The 21,364-nt window shown below is 37.9% G+C and overlaps 1 protein-coding gene across 1 annotated transcript; it reads right to left on the bottom strand.

The window, feature by feature from the left end:
• Positions 1–12,306: 12,306 nt before the first annotated feature.
• Positions 12,307–12,975, bottom strand: LOC135214540 (uncharacterized). The gene has a single exon (XM_064248915.1). The coding sequence runs from the start codon at positions 12,973–12,975 to the stop codon at positions 12,307–12,309; it is 669 nt and encodes a 222-aa protein (XP_064104985.1).
• Positions 12,976–21,364: the final 8,389 nt, after the last annotated feature.

A 21,364-nucleotide genomic window follows, 5' to 3' on the forward strand; every position in this document is an offset into this window, starting at 1 on the left:
GCCTCGACCATGAGTCATTCCTCCTGAGCATTTCAGGGATTCCATCAGGAACTGCTAAGTTGTGTAAGAAAAATTATATGTTTTCCCACTTTTTAAAATATACATGTATCATATTTCAAGCTCAGAATCTTTAAAAAAGGGTGGCCATATTGGGCAATATCTTGGCTTATGCTACTTACGAGCTGTTGATCTTCTAAATACCTATTTTATTATATTCCTTGCACCTGAAAACATAGGGATAGACACCAAGATTATGTTTGTAACTTGTCTAGAAGCAAAGTTATGCAAAAATTGGGAAATGGCAGCCATTCTGAATGCCATCTTGGATTTCCAAGGTTGCACAAGGGACTTTTAATATGTCATTCTCTGCATGTTCCTACATCTATCCTGAAAAAATCAGCTTGTTACCAGCTATGTCCAGGTTTTGGGGCTATATTAACTAATGCTCTTGGACTATATATATATATATATATATATATATATATATATATATATATATATATATATATATATATATATATATATATACACAACTGAATCACAAGGATATGGCACACAATGGATGTATAAAGGCAATAGTTGCAAATGGAAAAGTGATACACGGAGTGGTTTTCTAGGCCTTTCAACTTAATGTCCTTAACTTAGCACACTGTAGAAATATGAAAATAAGTTTACAAGAAGGCTTGTATTATTGACAGATGAGGATTATAAAGGAACAGATGTACCTGGAACCCAACACAGTTGAAGAATTGGTGGACCTACCAAAACACGGGTAAATACTATTTGAGAGGTTTTACAAAAGATTAGGCGCAACAGCTCGGAAGTAGGGAAAAGTCATTTAAAAGGTTGTACAGGGAAAGAGAATGACGGCCGAAAATGACCGTGAAAAGAATAAGCTGATTACAAAATGGTTATAAAAGTACAGCAACTCAATATACTCTCCTTTTGGTAAACAATAAAGATTTTTGCAAAGTGAACATTTAAAAAATATATTGAATATACGAATACATAGAAAATTGTATATAAAGTAACTAATTGGTAATTAATTCAGTGATTTTATCTTTTAAGATCATTTTAAAGCATTTTACAAATACAGGTGGTCCAAATAATTCATGCCAGGGCTAAGGTTAAAATTGCAGCTCGAATCAAGCTGTATAATAGGAGATTCTAAAAGATTTGGGAAGAAAAACCTTTTGATTTGGCAATCACTGAATTTTCAGTCTAATTTATCCTGTGAGAGTTTTCACTTAAATCAATGAATATTGCTTTGGTTGTTTGCCCAGTTTTGACAGAATCCTTCTAAATCCTGACAGGATTGACTGATACAAAAAGAAGAGCAGCCCCAGCATGGAATTTTACTTGTTTTCCTTAGGGCTATTTTCTATCAACATTCCTTTTAGTGTGTTATTACAGGAAAAATGCCGGTTGACATTAAAATATTTGAACAAGGATTTCATGGTTTCAAAACCACTAAAATAAGTCAAGCTAATCATGTTCTTAAGGGTTTCTTTCTCCTGGTTACTTTCACAATAAACGTTTATGCAAGCAAATATCTAACATTTGTGAAGGATAACATAAATCGGTCCATATTTTTTTAAATATTCGATTTCTTGATCCAAATACTGGAGACTGACAATGTGGAATGCTCGTAAAGACATAGAAGAAAAAGTGGATATTTTGAAAGTAAGTTGGTGGCCTGAATAAAAATAACCATCAGTTAAGTTGTTGGTCGGTTTCCTATAAATACTGAATTTACATTGAAATGGTTCTCTATGTATTAAAACATCTAAGAAAGGGAGGCAATTGTCTTTTACTAATTTTAAAGTAAACTTGATGGCTGGTACCTGGTTCTTCAAATGAGAGAGTAAATCATTTACATCAAGAAGCAATTCGCGATGGTCTAGCGCGCTACTAATATACTCTAAAATAAAATCTGTGTGGACTTTAGTAAAAAGAGAACAGACAACAAAACTAACGAATCTATCGGTGGGGAACAAAGTGATTTTGTTTAATTGATCGACTAAATCTAGAGGATTACATATGTGAGATTCGGAGAGAGTTCAAAGTATCGGGACAAGAGCTTGATAACATATTTCGAAAGTTTATATGATATTGAGCCAACAGTGCTGATAATAGGCCGTATATGATTATTCACCTTATACATCTTTACTAATCCGTACAAGTAAGGTAAAAAGGGAAATTTTAATGATAACTGTCCTATCAGTTCTTGTTTTATTCTTAAGGATTTTTTCAGTGTTATTGCAATTTATACGACTGGATCAAGGGGATTTTTTTATTTTCTTGTAAGCCGGATCATCATTCAGTAGACTTACATACGCGATAATAAATTATATAGTCTACTTTATCTAAAATTACGCTATAATTCGATTTATTATTAACTTTTATCATATGGATTGTATTATCTTTTTTTTCTTTTTTATGTCAGTCAAACTTTCCTTATAACAAGCAGGGAAATTACTTTTATGACGAACATTGTCAGCTCCATAAGCAATACCTTTATTTATATGAACATGATTTTAAGCAAGACCGCAATATTTTTCGAATTTATGCTTGATCCTTCTTTACATCGAATAGGCCTCTGCTTAAACGATTGCAATGGCCCCGTGCAAATCCCTGGAATGTTTTTGCGCACTTTTGAAGATTTGACGATTGACTCTTCCCATTGGGGGCTTCGTCGCTTGGAAGGTGAATGTGGAAAGTGAGTGCTGGAGATATATATTCCTTGGGGTTCTTCAGGCTTTTAATATATATATTTAGAAAATACCTCCCGCATTCCGCATTGGCACTCGATTCTCCCGCATTTAGATAAAATCTCCAGCACTTTATTTGTTTAAGTTCGTAATTGTTACAAATGCTTATTTTTCGGTAAATATAATGATCTCCTGGAATATTTTAATAAAAATGTTCAACAAAATCATATTATCAACAAAAATGATAAATTTGAACAACGAACGTTACGTTGCTAAGCAACGACTCAGAGAGCCAGTCTTAATTAATATTGAAGGGACACTAGAATCACTTACTGCCTGGAAAACGAAGTTCTTCGCCCCCATAAGACTTGCTGTGTAAACCAAACTGTGAATTACTTGTGAAAGCTAATTCAGCAACAAAAGCATATAACCGAGCACACTCTATTGTTCAAAAATTATATTACTCTGACATATTCTGCCCATAAAATATAATGTAATGATATGTACAACAGGCTATAAACAGACATTTTGTCATATGGATGTAAATATGTATTGTTCTTTAATTTTGGTGTATATTCATGAAATCATGCATCTATGTTCTTAATAGATAGATAAAATGCAATATATTGAGAATTTTTGGATGAATTTTATTGAAATATGTCATTCTGCCTTGGATTTATCAATCTCCCGCATTTTTTTGGGTAAATCTCCAAAATATTTTTTTTTTATATAAGCTCCACCAAAAGGTTCAGGTAGGGTTGCGCTTGTTAAACAGAGACAACATAAGTTCTTTAACAAAATGTGGAAAGAAAGGCAAACACTTAATGACGATCCTTTCATTCATATGATAAATACGGTCGTTGCTCTTAAAAACCCAATTGGTAAACTGGTACAACATATGATTCGTACTGAAGAAGCGGACGAGACCTTGTTAATTAATAAAGTTCATGAATCAATTGATAATTCTGATGCCTCTAGATGGAGAACATATAAAGATTTGAATCCTACGTTTGAAGTGCACAGCATCTATAGTGATAAATGATCTGCACAGCATTTATTTTCACCCGATTTCGATTGTCTGCTCACAACCTGGCAGTTGAGACGGGTCGCTGGAACAGAGAGGGCGTGGCCGCCTTCCTGTAGAAAAACGTCATTGTGAATGCAGCCTAGTTCAGACCGAGGTCCCTGTTGTAGAACAATGTCCAGAAACTCAACAGTTAAGGAACCTTTACGGAATACAATCTGTAAATGATTTGTTTTCCAGATTTAAAAATGGTGTAGTAATGTGTAAAATATTTCATGAAATCTTGAGTTATATAGTTGAAAATGATGGTGTGTTGTGCTTAAATGTAATATAGGACTGGAGTTGGACTACAGTAATTTATATATGTCAGTCCTTCTTAATACGAAGACATTGTTATGACATGAAATGGCTAGAACAAATATGCTATAACAGAGCTACTTATAAAGTATATACTATATGAAATGTGTAATTGTGCATTATGTATTCTGTATAATAAAAAGAAAAAGCCAAATTTAGACGAAAACCAATCTACTTTTAGCTACAATGTAATAATTATATGTAAAATGGATGAGTATGAGCTAATGAACACTGAGCAGGGGGTGATATCTGCATATCCGCTTTCTCAGACTGTGGATGCGGATGCGGATGTTACTCGCAATGCTAATGCAGATTCGGATGTGGATGCAGATGCAAATTAATAAAAAATGCGGATATCCGATACATCTTCATATATATATATATTATATTATATATATATATATATATATAGTATAATATATATATATATATATATATATATATATATATATATAATTATATATATATATTATGCAGAGAGAGAGAGAGAGAGAGAGAGAGAGAGAGAGAGTGAGTTCGACATCAAAGGTTTTCATCAAGTTTTGAGAACGAATATATTAAAGATTAATGTGTTCCGAAAAAGAATATTTGGAACTCATTAGCATTTGATGGTAAAAGCTTTCCTATTTATTACTGACATTTACTAAAAGCGACGCATTTCTAATACCGAAAGACTGATTTCTAGGTGAATACAGATTTCGCAAATCACTCTCGAGTTCCACTGAAAATGACAGTTCATCATTGATGTAGATGATATGTTTAACATCAAATTGAGATTGATGGCGGGATCTTAATGGGTTCGAGGCTCTGACGCAGGACAAATCATTCGAATTATCCGTTGATTCCAAATGGTCTTCTAAATGACGCGGTACGCTGATGCGCATGTTGGCATGCTAGATGGAACTCGCAGTGAACGTAGTACATGACAAGAGCTGTTGTGGTTTGAGGAAAGACTTTTAAAGTCGAATAGTTTACGCAAGGAAAGTTTGACATCGCTGCCAGTATGAGCGACGCCAACGAGATACAAGAGGGCTCGATCCGGCCATACAAGACGGAATAACCTAAGGTGAGATCGTCGGTCGCACTGTGACGTCACAGGTGCGCGTCGACTGGGCAGTGCACTTAATGATTACGTTTTGACAGTAATTTGTTGCTATGCTGGTGTTCACAATTTCCATACAGGAAAATATTTTCTCTCTTCTCCTCTCTCTCTCTCTCCCTCTATCACTTAAAACACAGTTATATCAAGATATCTAAGGCCTTACCTTACAGAATATAATCTTGTTGGAATACAAATAACGAAAGTAACGAGGGTGAATGAACATGAAACAAAAAAAAAAAACTAAAAAATCTTTCCAGGACAAAACTAAGCGGCACTAGGCGATAAAATTATAATAAAGATGGTTTAACTAAGGCAAAATACCATAATGAAAAGAGAGTTACATTGACATTTTATTTTTGGAGTTCTATATAGCCTCTGCCGTTCGACTGTAATCCAGCGTATCTTGAGTGTAATTTAGCACATTAGAATGGTATACAGTGTAATCAAAATTCCTTTTATTTACTGTAATTGAAAGAATATGCAAGAAAACGCACACACACCCAGATATATACAATCAGGATTCCAGGTGAGACAAGAAACCCCCCCTTGCTCCTAATTGCGGGCACCCATTTATATATATATTATATATATATATATATATATATATATATAATATATATATATATATATATAAATGGGTGCCCGCACCCATTTTATATATATATATAATATATATATCTATATATATATATATATATATAATATATATATATAAATGGGCAAGGGGGGGGTTTCTTGTCTCACCTGGAATCCGGATTGTGTATATACTGGGTGAGTGTGCGTTTTCTTGCATATTCTTTCAATTACAGTAAATAAAAGGTATTTTGATTACACTGTATACCATTCTAATGTGCTAAATTACGCTCAAGATACGCTGGATTACAGTCGAACGGCAGAGGCTATATAGAACTCCAAAAATAAATGTCAATGTAACTCTTTTTTCGCTATATATATATATTATATATATATATATATATATATATATATATATATATATATATATATATATATATATAGAGCTTCTCGGCTGGCAATTGCAATGGAATGTTTATATCTGACTACACATGAAGAGGAGACAGCAATGTGCATTTGTCATAAAAATGCTGGGGCCCAAGACAAAGATAATCAAGTAGGAAGTCAAATGGAAACTCCAGGGGTCAACTTGACAGATATATATTTACATTTAACATACTACGAAATTAAGGCGTCAATAGCGACGCAAATGCACTCTTTCCAGACCAACCTAACTTTTAAAAGCTGCTTCTAGCAACGGACACGTGTCTGTGAAACGGGTAGATTCCAGCGTAACATTCTGCCAGGCACAAGCAAGGAAGGAGAGATGTCCACACACACAGCAAGGCAGACGCAAGGAAGACCTGCAGATGCAGGATAATTTGTAACACACGTGCGATCCACACAATGGGAAGGAGCTAGGGGGACAATGGAAGTTATGCCTCGGATACGTGAACTTCGTGAGACAAAAGTTATGTTCTCAAACTTCCTCAGAGGACAAAGGAATAAATAAATTATAGTTGGGCGTTACGGTAATGCAAGGGAGGAGAAGATTGTTAATACGAATCTATTCAAGGGAACCACAGCTCTCGAACTGGACTCTTATATCAAAGGGGGAAAACAGCTGTGGGACTGAATGTGGGTAGCAAACGGGGACGAATCACACTGACTTAATCACAGAAAAATGTCGAAATAGAATAGGTTTGGCTGCCACACACTTTGCACTTTACCTTGAATCCTGGGGGCTTTGTGTTGAGAAGGTATCATGGTAGGACCTCTTGAAGAGGGTGGCAGGTCAGGGACACAGGCCAGAGCACATGGCCGACCCGGGACAATGGCCCAGGCGGGGGTGGGTGGGAGGGTGGGGTGGGAGGAGACACTCCTTACAGGTCTTAACTGAATCAGGTCTGGCGATCGAGTGAGAGGCTGAGAGAGGGTTCAGGTCATCATCTCCAGCTCCTTCCACACCTGAATGCTGTAACTCCGCCCACACACGGCTGTTTCTCCCACAATTCCTGCAAAAATGCAAAGGAGGCAGCAGAGGAAGAGATAGGCGTGTACATAGAGAGAGAGGCGGAGTTTATGCTGTGGGTTCGTCTTCGAACGCATTTTAGTTATTAGAAATATGGCAAAGTTATAGAGATATTCATAATACATACACTCTTATATATATTATATATATATATATATATATATATATATTATATATATATATATAATATATATATATATATATTATATAATATATATATATATTGGGATGCCAATAATTCAAGTGAAGCAAGATGCAATAAGAAAAAATACAGAAAGTTACCTTGACCGTTTTTCAATAGTTCCTCCTGTTCAATTGAAATCAAACATTTCATGAATGAATAACGCAGTTATATAGTGCATACAAATCTTAAAATGAAAGAATGTGGTATAGAATGACAAGAAAACAAAGTGATACAGTTAAATGTAATCATTTTTTTCAAGGTGAGCCACTGTTCATTTGAAAAGGAACTGTAATCTCCTGTGGTCACATGATTTCAGGGGCGGGACAAGTAACCCCCCTTGCCCCTACGTGCGGGCGCCCATGCCCCCACGTATCACTCTAGGTATCTGGGGAACCTTCCCTGTAGAAGATTTTAAACCTGAATCCATATGATGTTTCAGGTGTCAACAGTTTTGGTCACCACCAAGAACAGTGTACCAGTTCTGAAATCTGTGGAACCTGCAGTCGCAGACACCCGACCAATACCTGTTTGGTAAAATTCAAAGCTGGCCAACCAGCCATTGCTTGCTGCCCCAATTGCAGGGGAACCATCATGCCAGGCAGAAAAATGTCCTGTACGGCTCCAGCGCATCTCGCGCAGAAAGGGTGGACACAGTTACCTCCTCTGCAGAATTCTCCTACCCATTATCCTCTCCTTCTCAGACCTCTGCCACAAAGGCAAAATCAAATTCGTCTTCCAAAACCTCAGTGGCGGCAACCTCTCCCTCCCAGGAAACAACGATCACGCCCTCAACCTTCCCCTCCCAGTCCACACCCTCCCCACTACCTGTCACCAAACTCTTACAACTTACCTCCACCTCCACACCTAGTCCTATTAATTCTCCTCCTTCTCCCTACATTCCATTCTTTCCTTCCCATCTCCTATCTTCACAACCAGTCTCCTCACCAGAGCCTTACAACACTGTTTCACGAACAACCTTTGTTTCTGCAACAGCCAATCTTCCTGGCACCAACAAACAAGAACAAGAGCCATACCTCAAGATTGACCAGATCAAGAACTTATTCCAACAGTTCATTAGCTTCATCTCAGCAGCAACACAAATTCCAATTAACCCTAGCATGGCTGAAACGTTTATCCAGCAAGCCTTCCCGTCTCTGCAGGCAAATTCATGAGCATACACAATGGTTCTGATTCCACCACCAGCTCTGACACACATACTCGAACACTCTTCTGAATAATGACAGATCCAGTGAAAATACTTCAATGGAACATTGGAGTACTACCCAAATTTGCTCTATTGCAGTCACAAACATCCCTGAAACAATAACATCCTTTTACAGGAAACACTCCTCTAAGAAAATGCATCCTATTCATTCAAAGGTTACACTGTATATTGGACACCATATACAGACAACACAAGAGGACTACTGACACATAAAAAACAGTATTCCAGCCTCCCAATCTCCGAAAATATACTGTGGACCAGGTGTTGAAATTTTTATGTGTTAAAGTTATGCTACAAGGCACAACACTTTCAATACACAACATATATTATAGATCACCAAATACCGATCTGGAGGCAGATGCACTTTTTTGATGCAGCCTCTAGAGAAAACACCTTTATTGCAGGAGACTTCAATGCCCATCATCCCTTCCTCAGATCCAGAGCTTTAACCAATCCTGCAGGACGCCACCTGCACTTTTTATTCCAAGAATATCCTGAAGTCCATCTTTTAAATAATTGCATGAACCCACACATTTACAAGAAGGTAGGCTAGGTCTTACTCTTGTCTCTCCCCTACCTCTTCCCCCTCTCAGATGGAATACTGAATTTGCAAATTGGAATTCCTTTGAAAAACATATGAATACCTGGTCCACAGTGTACATAAATCATCTTCTGCAGGATGTTTGTATACTATTACAAGACTTCTGCAACAACATAACTAATGCAGCCAGTGCATCCATGCCAAAAAAGAAATGTCTACCCAAAATGATAAATCACAAGGATACCTGGTACTACAACTCCCGAATCAAGGAAATGAATCCAAGAATCAGTCGAGTGAGGAAACTCTTCAGAAGACATAGAACTGATCAACTGCACGTTGTACTGACCCAAGTCTCAGAGCATGCTGCAAAAATATCTGAAGAAGTAAGATTAGAAACCTGGTACAAATGATGTGTGTAACAGCTTACACACACAAAGAGGGTAGGATATGATAAATAACAGATCCGTATGGGATGGTTAAGGAGCGTTTATTCCGCTTGAGATATAGACTACAACTGCATGACACAGTTCAAATATACTAGTAGATTCCCGGGCTTCACTGTGATTGGCTTAGGCATGTGGGGGAAGGCAGTGCTTATGACATGTTCATTCAACATTCGCTAATTGTTACATCCCTCCTTTCTTTTTAAAATAGATTTTTTCTTCATTGAACATAGATACAACAGTTCAGAAATGATAATCATAATAAAACTTGGTGGAACATAAAATCAATAAATTCATTATTGAATTACACATTAACTAATAAGACTAAAAAATTTAGTAGAAAATGCAAAAATTCATTATTGAATTACTCATTAACGTATAAGACTAAAAAATTTAGTAGAATATGCAAAAATCCATTAACAATTCTAAATTGAATTACAGTAATATGATATTCATAACCATACAGAGTTAAAATACACTTATACTTTTCACCATGAAACTAATAAATTAAAATTCAATGCAATATTTAAAAAAAATTTATTTTGATTTTACAAGCAAAAAAACAAAAAACACTATATGAAACTCAATCTATCTCAAGAGAGAACAAATACAGCTCAATCTTGGAAACGTTTGGGTTTAAAACGTTCCTGCTCACGCTGATGATGATGATGATAATAGCTTAAGCCAGCTTTGTACTGGCACGGGCTCTTGCTTCTTAGCAGCCCGTAACTGGTGATGGATGAAGGATTTTCTCTGGAACATACCATTCGGCTCCAATTTAACAACTGGGCCAGAAAGGAAAAGTTGTAGTGAGAGATAAAGTATTAGAGAAGCAAGACCCAGTAAGTAGGAGAGCGTGGGAAGGAAAGGACACATTTAGAGTTGGAGAAAAAGTTTGGGATTCAAAGTTCCCTCGAGATGTGATGAATGATGCAATGAATGGGTGAATTTTATCTTATACACAGGATGGCTGGATGCCCTCAGATGTGCTCACTTGAGAGTGCTAAGGTGTGTTGCTCTTCTCTGACCGCTCGTTAAGGCCTTGAGAAGAGGAACAGGGATGGGATGATTAAGTTGGGCAGCTGGTGTTCGGATTGAACATCAGGTGCTTAGGTTTAAAGGTTGGGGTGAAGTGGGGTTGTATGTGGTTTAGCAGTGTCTCTCTGTTTACAGGTTTCCCTGTGAGAAGTTCGAAGAGAACGATGATTCCTTCTATTGTAATTGTTATTGAGGTTTCACTTACTTTGGGAACTCGGTTGGCACTGTTTGGGCTGACTGAAGGGGAAGGAGGAGGATGGGTTTGGGAAGGAGAGCTGTCAACCTTAGAGGTGGACGAGGGGTTGGACTGGAAGGGAGGGGGAAGGAAGGTCCTGAGGAGGGAGGGCTGTCGACCTTAGAGGTGGACGGGGGGTTGGGACTGGAAGGGAGGGGGGAGGAAGGTCCTGAGAAAGGAGGGCTGTCGACCTTAGAGGTGGATGGGGGGTTGGGGGACTGGAAGGGAGGGGGAGGAAGGTCCTGAGAAGGAGGGCTGTCGACCTTAGAGGTGGACGGGGGGGTTGGGACTGGAAGGAGGGAGGAGGTCCTGATGTGGTTGCAACTGCTGCTCTGACGTCGGTCGGCTTATCACTGGCTATCTTCTGTAGTGCTGCATTGACTTCTCTTTGCAGCTTTGTCCTAGTTATTCCAACTTCTTCATTGGGTTTTGGAATGTGATTTGAAGGTCTTGTAGGTGGTATGGGTTGAGAATTGTTCTCGATAATCTCGATTATTTCAAGTTGAAACTTGCATCTTTGTTCCATGTATGATGTTGGAGAGAACAGTTGGAGCATTTGCTTTCAACTTGTTCTCCTCTTTTAAAGGCATCTTGGCATTGCTTGGTAGGTTGCTGCATATGCCACACCTTTCTGTGGCTGTGCAAATTTGTGACACTTGAAGCATCGGAATGGCTCTGGAATGAAGGCTTCAATGGGGAATGATTCCCATATACCGAGGGAAATTTGTTTGGGGATTACTCCTTGGAAGGTGGCAATGACTTTCCTTGCAGGAATCGTGGTTTTTCCAGATTTAATAGTGCATCTTTTTGCATCTATTATATTTTCCAGTAGTAGAATAGAGTCAAGAGGGAGGATAGTTGGATATCTGCAAATAACTGCTTTCTTGATTTTCTCTGATGGGTCTAGCAGTGTAAGAACAGAACTCCCACGAAGAATCTCGTCTGTGTCTTTGCTTTCTGGGTTAATAATTATATCACCCACAAAATTTGGTCTAACAGACATTTTTAGAGTTGGATTTTCTTTCTCCAATCTTGCTACTTCAGCATAGGAGGCTTTATATTTTGGAAGAGGTGAGACTGTATTTGTTGTGACAAACTTGGTGGTGAGAAGGGTTGTTTCTTCTTGAATTGTTTTTCTGAAGGCTTTCTTCTTGTGAACAGTGGTCCAGCCTTCAGTATTGAACACAGAAGGAATAGGGCTCGTCATTTCAGTATTTCCATCATTTGAACAGGTTTCAATCGATGTATTTTCTTCATCAGACATGTCTTGATGGGAGTTGTCTTCACTGGAAACAATATCTGTGGATATATTATCCTCTTCAGGGATGGTTTGTGATTGATAGGGGATGTCCTCTTCAGGAGGGGTTGATGGTTGCATGAGTTCGTTCGGCATCTGAAATTTCTAGACACCGTCTATTTTCTTGATGAATGTCTTTCCTTCATGGGTACTTGAACCCTTTTTTGATACCACTGTTCCCGGAATAGGACAAAAAGGCATATCCAACTTGTTGTGGATTCTCTGTTTTATTAGTACTTGGTCACCTGGTTTAAACCTACATGGATAAGCTCTTCTGCGACTGTCTGCATACCATTTATTCTTAGCCTTTGCCTTGGTATCTCTTTTCCTGACTCTTGTATCCCTTGACTTTGTAATAATCTGGGGCAATGTTGTTTTCATTTTTCTGTTGAGCATGAGTTCTCCTGGGGAGACAACTGTGCTGGGGTGCGACTTACTACGATAATTCAAAAGAAATTTGCTAATATCCGACTTCAACTCTTGACTTTGAGCATTCGAGGTTTTAATCGCCTTCACAAGAGGCTTCATAAAAGCTTCAGCAGTAGCATTTGACATGGGGTGAAGTGGCGTGATTTTTCGATGACCATTAAATGAAGCGCCATTGTCTGTTTTAATAACACTGGTTGTTCCAAATACGCCAAAAATATTTTCATGCCTGGCAGTCACTGTATCTGCCTTAATGTTCATTAATTTCTCGACGACAGGATAACGAGTATAGTCATCTATGACAACCATGAAGTACTCTCCAGTAGGGAAGAAGCCACAAAAATCCATTGAGACTTCATCCCACGGTTTCTTAGGTAAAGGGTTCGGTTTAATTGGATCGGGAACCGATTGGAGAGTCATTGACATGAATGCAATGCATGATTTGCATTTTTTCAACAAATTTGTCCATATATGGGAACCAAAGAGTTTATCTTAACAATGACTTGCATTTTACTTGACATTGGTGTCCTTCATGAGCTAAGTCAATAACATGACGTTTTAATGATTCTGGAATGCACAGTCGTGTACCAGGTAACAGAATATTCCCACTGTCCATAGATAAAACTGATAATTCGTCACACACTCGTTGATATCGTCGGTAAACTTCATCCATTTTACAATTTTGTTTTGACCAAGAATTTCTTTGAACGGCGCTGGAAACACATTCAAGAACACAATCCTCCTGCGTTGCCTTTGTAACATCTGCAAGAGTTAATGAACCAGGTACAGACGAAGATGCAATGAATTTCACAAAATTTTCAGCAATGCTTTTACTTGAGCCTTCACAGAACCGATGTTTTGAACAATAATCTGATATCATTAAATTCCCGGCACGATATTTAATTGTAAAATTATACGTTGTCAAATTCAATCTCCACCTTTCAAGCCTCGCTGATTGGATTTGCTTTGTGTTGTTGAAAATTGACTCAAGGGGACGAATGATGATCGGTAATCAGAGTAATGGTTTCCCAAAAAGGTACAAATGAAAATGTTGGCATCCAAACACACATGCCAATCAATGCTTCGCGTTCCGTCTGGCTATAACGTTGTTCAACTGGGGTGAGAGGCCTGCTTCCGTATGCTATGATTTTATCATCTTGAACCAAATTCCTGAAACTCCCACGGGACTTGCATCTACCCATAATTCAGTATTTTTCTGAGTCAAAATATGCCATGACAGTATCACTTTCCTTCCTTTATAACTAACTTTCCTTCCTGCTTCTTGTTCCGACATCCACTTGAATAAAAAATCCTGTTGCGTAATTCTTCTCAAAGGTTCAGAAATAGTTAAATAATTCTTAATGAAGCGAGAGACAAAATTTGTCACCTTGATTAAGTGGCCTTATGACATTTTTGATAGCTTGAAATTTTTCTGGATCTGGAGAAATACCGAGTTCTGAAAATATGTAACCATAAAACTTGATTTTGTTTTTCCAATCGTTCAAAAAGTTCTTCCAAATTTGAATCATGCTCTTCTCGCGTTTTGCCATGAATTATATCGTCACTGATATTTAAGACACAACTCAGTCCTTGTAACAATTGTCTAATCTCGTTCTGAAACACTTCATGAGCCACACTAACACCAAAATTCAACCGTTTATATCGACGTAGGGCAACATGAGTAGCAAACACAGTCATATTATGATTATTTTCATCTAATTCTAACTGGTGAAAACCTTTGTACAGATCAACTTTTGAGAACACTGTTGAACCATTTATTTCATTGACGCATATCGACACATATCCTAATTTCGTTAGGAGTCTTAGGCTTAGGTGCAACCAAATCACAAGATTTGAAACCCATTGGGGGGGTGGGGGTCAGTGACTTTCTCAATAACACCGAGTTTCTCTAACTTTTCTAGCTCTTTTTCTACTTGTTTGCTTACATGAAACGGTATTCTTCTTGGTGGCTGGGCCGTAGGCACTACACTTTCATCTATATGAAATTTAACTTCTTTATCTTTCTAATTACCTAAACCACTGAAGTCAGATTTGTACTTGTCACATAATTGCACATAAGGTTCATTTGATATGGCTTTAATTTCTGGTGCTATGCCTAAATCAACAGATGTCTCGTAAATAATGAGTGTTTCGGAACCATCTTCACTAAATACAAATCTGTTGTAATTTTTTAGCCATACTGGATAGAACACTTGTATTTACCTACAACAGTTAGAGGTTTAGTTTGGACAAACGAATATGCTTCAATTTCAGTTTTTATCATCTGTGGCTTTGGACTCATTTGACTTATGACTGACTGATGAATTGTATTCATAGTCGAACCAGTGTTTACAAGTACTCTTGCCTGTACATCGTTGAGTTTAGCATACACTTTTGGCAATTTTCTATTAGAAATTGCTCTCACTTGTGACTTTACTCCATACGTAACATCAGCTTCAAAGCTTTCAACTTCTTCGTTAACTTCATCTTCTACTATTTCGTTCTTAAAACGTTTTCGGCACACATATTTAAAAGGATTTTTCTTGTGACAGTAATTGCATTCAACTCCGAGGGCAGGACATTTCTTGTTTCCACCACAGTTCCAGCATTTGGATGACGATGACGATGTTGCTTGTTTCTTGGGTGGGGCTGATGGGAACGATCTGTGTGGGCATAGATTCCGGTGTTGCTGTGACGGCTTATGTTTATGCGCCATCTTATTCACTAACACATTTGAACTTGCGTCAGTATTCTTATCCATAATTCTAGACTGTTTCTCTGCAATTTCCATATTTCTGACCATGGTTAACATATCGTTGAGAGCTTTTTCTTCTTCTAAACACTTCACTCTCAGTTTGCTTGACAAACAACCTTCAATAACTTGGCTTTTGATTTCCCCGTCCTTATCAGCAAATTCACAATTTTCAGCCTTTTGTTGTAGCCGTGTTGCAAATTGATCAATCGTTTTGTCGGGAATTATTCTCCCTTTATCTACTTAGGTTCTAGCCCGGTGGTCTGGGCGATAACAAGGTCTGAAGGACTAGACTCTACAACTTTGTAGAGGTGCATATCACTGCTGAGCAGTGATATGCACCTCTACAAAACTTCTTAAATCAGAGATCAGAATTTCGATGGGAACTGTGAAGAGAGCGAGAGGTGTGATGTAATCGCTGTTCTCAGACATGTAGGCATAAGGGAATGAGAAGCGCCTGTAACAGAATCTCTTCGTATATTTTACTACATTAACAGATCCATGGCCCAGCTGTACTTCTTCTACTCACTACCAAATATTTTTGAAATAACAGCAAATGCCATTTAAAAACATGTCAATAAACTGATGAAATACTACGAATCCCAGATGCTGGAAATTCTGACAATTCCATTTCTCACTACGACGGATTTTGGAGTCCTTCTTACTGCACTGCTGCCAGTAGATGTCCGACATAGGGATGGTGCTGTTCCAGATGATGAAGTTGGAGCTCCTTGGCAACAATTCATAGGAAATCTGGTTGTAGCGATCAATGGTCCTCTGGTCTCGGATTCTGTTCTGGCGATGTCTCTGAGAGAAAAATAAGAGAAAGTGGTTATGATGGTCCTCGGATGTTCCCGCAGAAGAGGAAGAGGAAATGCTGTTGTCAAGGGATGTTTCTAAAGGAAAAGAGCATTGAGGGGTGTTGTTCTAACAAAGAAAAAGGCTATTAAGTAATACTCAAGTTGTGAATGCTGGGGTTACCCACTCTTATATCAGTGATGCTGGAAAAATGTCAACAATCTCCATGTTTCAAACAATTAGTCAAATATCAAAATGTCTGTGCTGATGTAAAGCCAATGTGAAGAACAGAATGAATGGAATAGCAGTGACACATCAGTCAACAAGGCAGTGGAAGTGAGGAGGAGGTAACGAGGTTTCCAACATACCTTTAGATGGTCCTGGAGCTTGAAGACCACTGGTGTGGTCTTGGAAAACTCTGCCAGCAGAGGAGAGAGTTTCTTCAGGGAATCGATAAATGGCTTAGAGGAAGCCTCAATGCCTTTGCTTAAGTAAATGGAACTTGTAACGGCCATAAAATGCAACGCTGTGCCTGCTGTAGAGAGAGAGAGAGAGAGAGAGAGAGAGAGAGAGAGAGAGAGAGAGAGAGAGAGAGAGAGAGAGAAATAAGAAAACAGCATGAAAACAGCAAAATGTTGATGTTTGTTTCTTGGAATGTGCTTCAAAATATTTACATGCTTCATGATCACAATAGTTTGTGCAATTTTGATGAGTTAAGTTTTCGATCAAAACTGAAATTCAAACGTCAAAAGCAAGAGATCTCATAAATGCTCATCGGAGTAATGACATTTTAATTTTGTAATTAACTGTACAGAGCAACATGCACAGATTTGATTATCAAAGGTTGAAACAATTTGAGACGAGATGGTTTCCATGGCAATAAATCCCTGGCCCATCATCAGCGTCTGAAATTAAATTATATGGAGGAGGTCATGCAAGAAAACATTTTAGGAATGGCCTTGCCTATTGGGAGGGGGGGGCGGTGCAAATGAATACTGACTCGAGACCTCCAAATGATCGTAGAAATAGGAGATAGAACATTTTTTTACCAGTGATTAAGTAGGTGGGTTTACTCGTATTGCCAGACATCCAGGAGGAGAGATATTTTGGCAAGAGAATGAGGCGAGGATCCCAGTAGAATGTGGCCCTCAGTGGGACGTCCAAGTGAAGGAGTTTATGGTAGTTGCCCCGTTTCTTATTCATCCAAAATACCTTGTAGTAGTTAGGGTTCTTCCATTCATTCTGGAATCACAGACAAAAGCTCTAACTGACAATTCAGAGAGAGACTCGAACTTCTTCTTCAGCTCTCAAGCAATATTCGATCTCGTGTCTTCCAAGTTTAGAGAGAACAGCTTTAACGATCCCACTCAGAGAGAAACTTATTGCTCTGGTTTGGAAATCAGTTCCACTTACGTGCCACCTTGCTGTTTTGCCTTAATTAAGTCTGCTTCCACAGAAGCCTTTCTCACACGTCAAGCGTATCGTATGAAAAAGCGATTCAAATGGCACCTATACTAATATGCAAGAGACCTTTCTGTGGAAATATACCCAGTTTATTAAACAACATTCAAAGAGTGATGGTGATCACGATCAAGAGCCCAGCCTGGTCAGTAGCAGAAACTTTAAATGTAAAAAAAATACTATGCTTCAATGACAAACTACCCATCACGCCATCTAGTGATTCATGGTTTATCCTCTGCTGAAGTGTCAGCGGGTGGGTCTTATAAGGTCAATCAAATCATACCAAGAAATGAAGTGGATGGATAAAGACGTGCTATCCTGTTTCTGATGTCAATACTAGTCAACCTTTTGTTGCTGACAGAAAACCAGACAGCCAGTCATTCACCTTTCATTTCTTCCTCTCTCTTAGACTGTGTTTACGTTCGTGACACTAAATCATTTCGGATTTATGCATGATGATATTTCCTTATTTGACTGGATCATTGATTAAGTTTCTGATCTATTCCTACCCCTAATGTAAGACCACAACACATTTAGCGCATTTACATGGAGAGTTTTTAAAGATTATAACATTGGTTTTCGTTTAATATATTAAAAGTTCCTAGGTGACATGCCGTTAATAGAAAAATATGCAGTTCATAGTACAGTCACTATCAGTTAGGAAAATTTATATATTCTGGAAGGTTTCAATACTGAGATCGTTCTCAAGAATACAGAAACTCTAAAATCAATTTTAATGAAAAAAGTCATCATTTGATAATGAAAGTTCATGTCATAAGAATAAAATATTATATATATATATATATATATATATATATATATATATATATATATATATATATATATATATATATATATACATATATATGCTCCAAGAAGAGGTCCATTGGAGGACGAAACTGCTTGGCATTTTTTAAGAAAAACTAATTTTTCTTATGTGCAATACAATCAATTGAATTAACATATCTTCGTGTCTAAGAAGATTACATATATATATATATATATATTATATATATATATATATATATATATATATATATATATATATATATATATATATATATAAGTGTGTGTAGCCTATTTTTAAGAGAAACGTTATATTTGTGCAATGTCCGTTTATGCAAGCTTTTAGTATTTGATAGTGAGTAGAACTTTCCCTCCTGGAATCTGGAGAAGCGATACTCATTAATTCAGATCTGGAGACCCTTACCTCTTTCATTTCAGAACTGCGGTACTTCACCCGACGAGTAACAACGATGCGCTTAAAAAAGGCCTGAAAGAGATTCCTAACGTGAGAATCTCCAACGAAGACGAAATGCACAGAGGGCCTCTTGGAAACAGCCACCGCATTCAGAGTCGATGCTGAGGAAGAGGAAGAACCGGGACTCTTCCAAGGATTGGGCTGGCTTTTGTTTCTGCAAAGGGAGGTATTAGAATGGGAATGATGGGTCATTCAATCACAATATTGCAAAGTCTGAGGAAAGTGAAACATCACTTCTTCATTTTTTCCGGTTACTGCTCTCAGTATCTGAGTTGGGGATAAAACGCATGACCATTAATGTATTAAGGACGGTAGACCACAGCGGGTGTCTCTACTTTGTGTACACCATTAATGAAGGCTACTTACAGTCATAATCTGTTGGACAAGTATCTACAAAAAACTTCTCATGGAGTTTGATGTCATATCACATTGCTGATAATGATGCAGATACCATGGTCAGAATGAACAGAACGAATGAAAACAAAGGAAAGAGTTTCACCTGACGACTTCCCAGAGATGCCAAGCACACTTCGAAACTTCATTCATCGAGAACTTTCTGAATGAGAGCGAGTCGGTGCAGGTGAATCTGGCTTTGAGGCTTTTATAAGAATAACACCGTTGCAGAAAATAGCGATGCTGAATGGGACCGGGAACCCACTGGACTGCAGCAGCTGAAGAAGGGTGCGGAAGGGGCCTTCGCAGTGTCGTCTCAAACTTGAAGTTCAGGAGCCAGGAAAACGTCACTGCAGAGGCAACACAAGCAGCCAGGATCACCAAGGAGCGCCACTTTCCGACTCTCTTCTTCTTTTTCTTCCGCAGTTCCTCCTGACTGTCAGTCTGAAATGTTACAGGATCCTGGTAATAAAATTCACCTTTCTGAAAGACTACTTTGTTTCATTGGTTCCTTTTGAATATCATCATCATTATTATTTTTAAAAAATACTCATAGTAGCATGAGTCTTAAAATGGAGAAACAAATCTACAATTATGTCTATGTACAGTCCCCCAAATTAGAACTGGCAGAGTTTCATAATTTTTCAATCACCTGCCTGATTGATCTATTTTTCTTTTCAATGATGGAAGAAATCTTATGTAATGATGTTAAAAAAAGTTACTGTAATCTTTAGAACACCATGTTATACTATAGCATAAAACTATTTTACATATAAAAAAATTAATGTGAACAAAAAAGAAGTGACAAAAAAGTCATATCACAACCACTGACATAAGTGGATAGGAGACAGCTATCACCAGTTGTATCACATAAACATAGTCCTTACATTATAATTTCAATAAAAAGTTAATGGTAGTTGAATAATTCCATTTGTTAAATAGTACACAATACATTGGAAACACAAAATGCTATCAAAGAAAAAAAAAAAATCGGTAACCTTAACAGGGTGAACCTTGTGACCACACTATTGTTTTCATGATGTGCTCGTGACTCGAGTGTCAATGTGTCATTTATTGGTCAAACTCAGCTGTTTTGCCAAGCCCTTCACGTTCACGAGAGTGAATTATTGCACTGCATTTGGTACAAGTTCCTGTTAGAGAGATATCAGGGAGGCTTAATATACTACAGAGAACCATACAAAAATGAATCAAATTGTTTAGAGACCAGCAAAGCTTAGAAAATAGGCCTAGAAGTGAACTCTTCGAAGCACCACAAGAAAGCAAGAAAATATGATTGTTGCAGCTGTCAAAGAACACCCTTGATTACAGCAGTTGGTTTTTATTGTGGTAAATATCGGAAATAAAGAGTTACCTTTCATATTTCGTACCCCTTTCAGCTACTTACGTACAATAAGCTTATGGCAGTAGGTCTAGGAATACGTCTGAAACTTATCTAATTAATTTCTGTTTAGAAGAAATGAAGAGCTACAGTAAGATTAACCCAAGAATGCTTTCATGAAAGTGTAATGATAGCTATAAGAAATAATAAGTAGATAGGGTCGTGTAAAAACAGAGAGAGAGAGAATAAACAAAGTACAGTGAAAATAACGAGAAAGAGAGAGAGAGGAAGCGAGAGAGAGAATTGAGTTTTGGTGTGTGAGCCAGAATTTGATCAACAAAACCTTAGTCACAGGAAGTTGAACCATAACACCATTGCAATTAAAATATTAAGACCGTCATAAAATCCTTGACCTGTGACCTCGCAACAAACTTACTCAGCTTCTAACAGGAATGCAGCACCGCCTCCCGGAGGAGGTATTAACATGTTAAATTATTGACTCTGCCTGGAAAAGGAGGAATTAACATGTTAACCCTACTTAAAAGGGATTAGGAAAAGATAAGGAAACATCACTCCACAATTCAAGAATCCAGTTGGGTGGAGAACCAAGATCTAGATTGCCTAGGGAGGTGGTGCCGAATTCGAACCGAGGGTGGCTCCAGTTGAGATTGACAGAAGAAGCCAGAGAGGACTGGCAGCTGTCGTTGAGTACAGAAGCAGAAATATTGCCAGA

This window comes from Macrobrachium nipponense, chromosome 46 (assembly GCF_015104395.2).
Source record: "Macrobrachium nipponense isolate FS-2020 chromosome 46, ASM1510439v2, whole genome shotgun sequence".
Taxonomy (NCBI): domain Eukaryota; kingdom Metazoa; phylum Arthropoda; class Malacostraca; order Decapoda; family Palaemonidae; genus Macrobrachium; species Macrobrachium nipponense.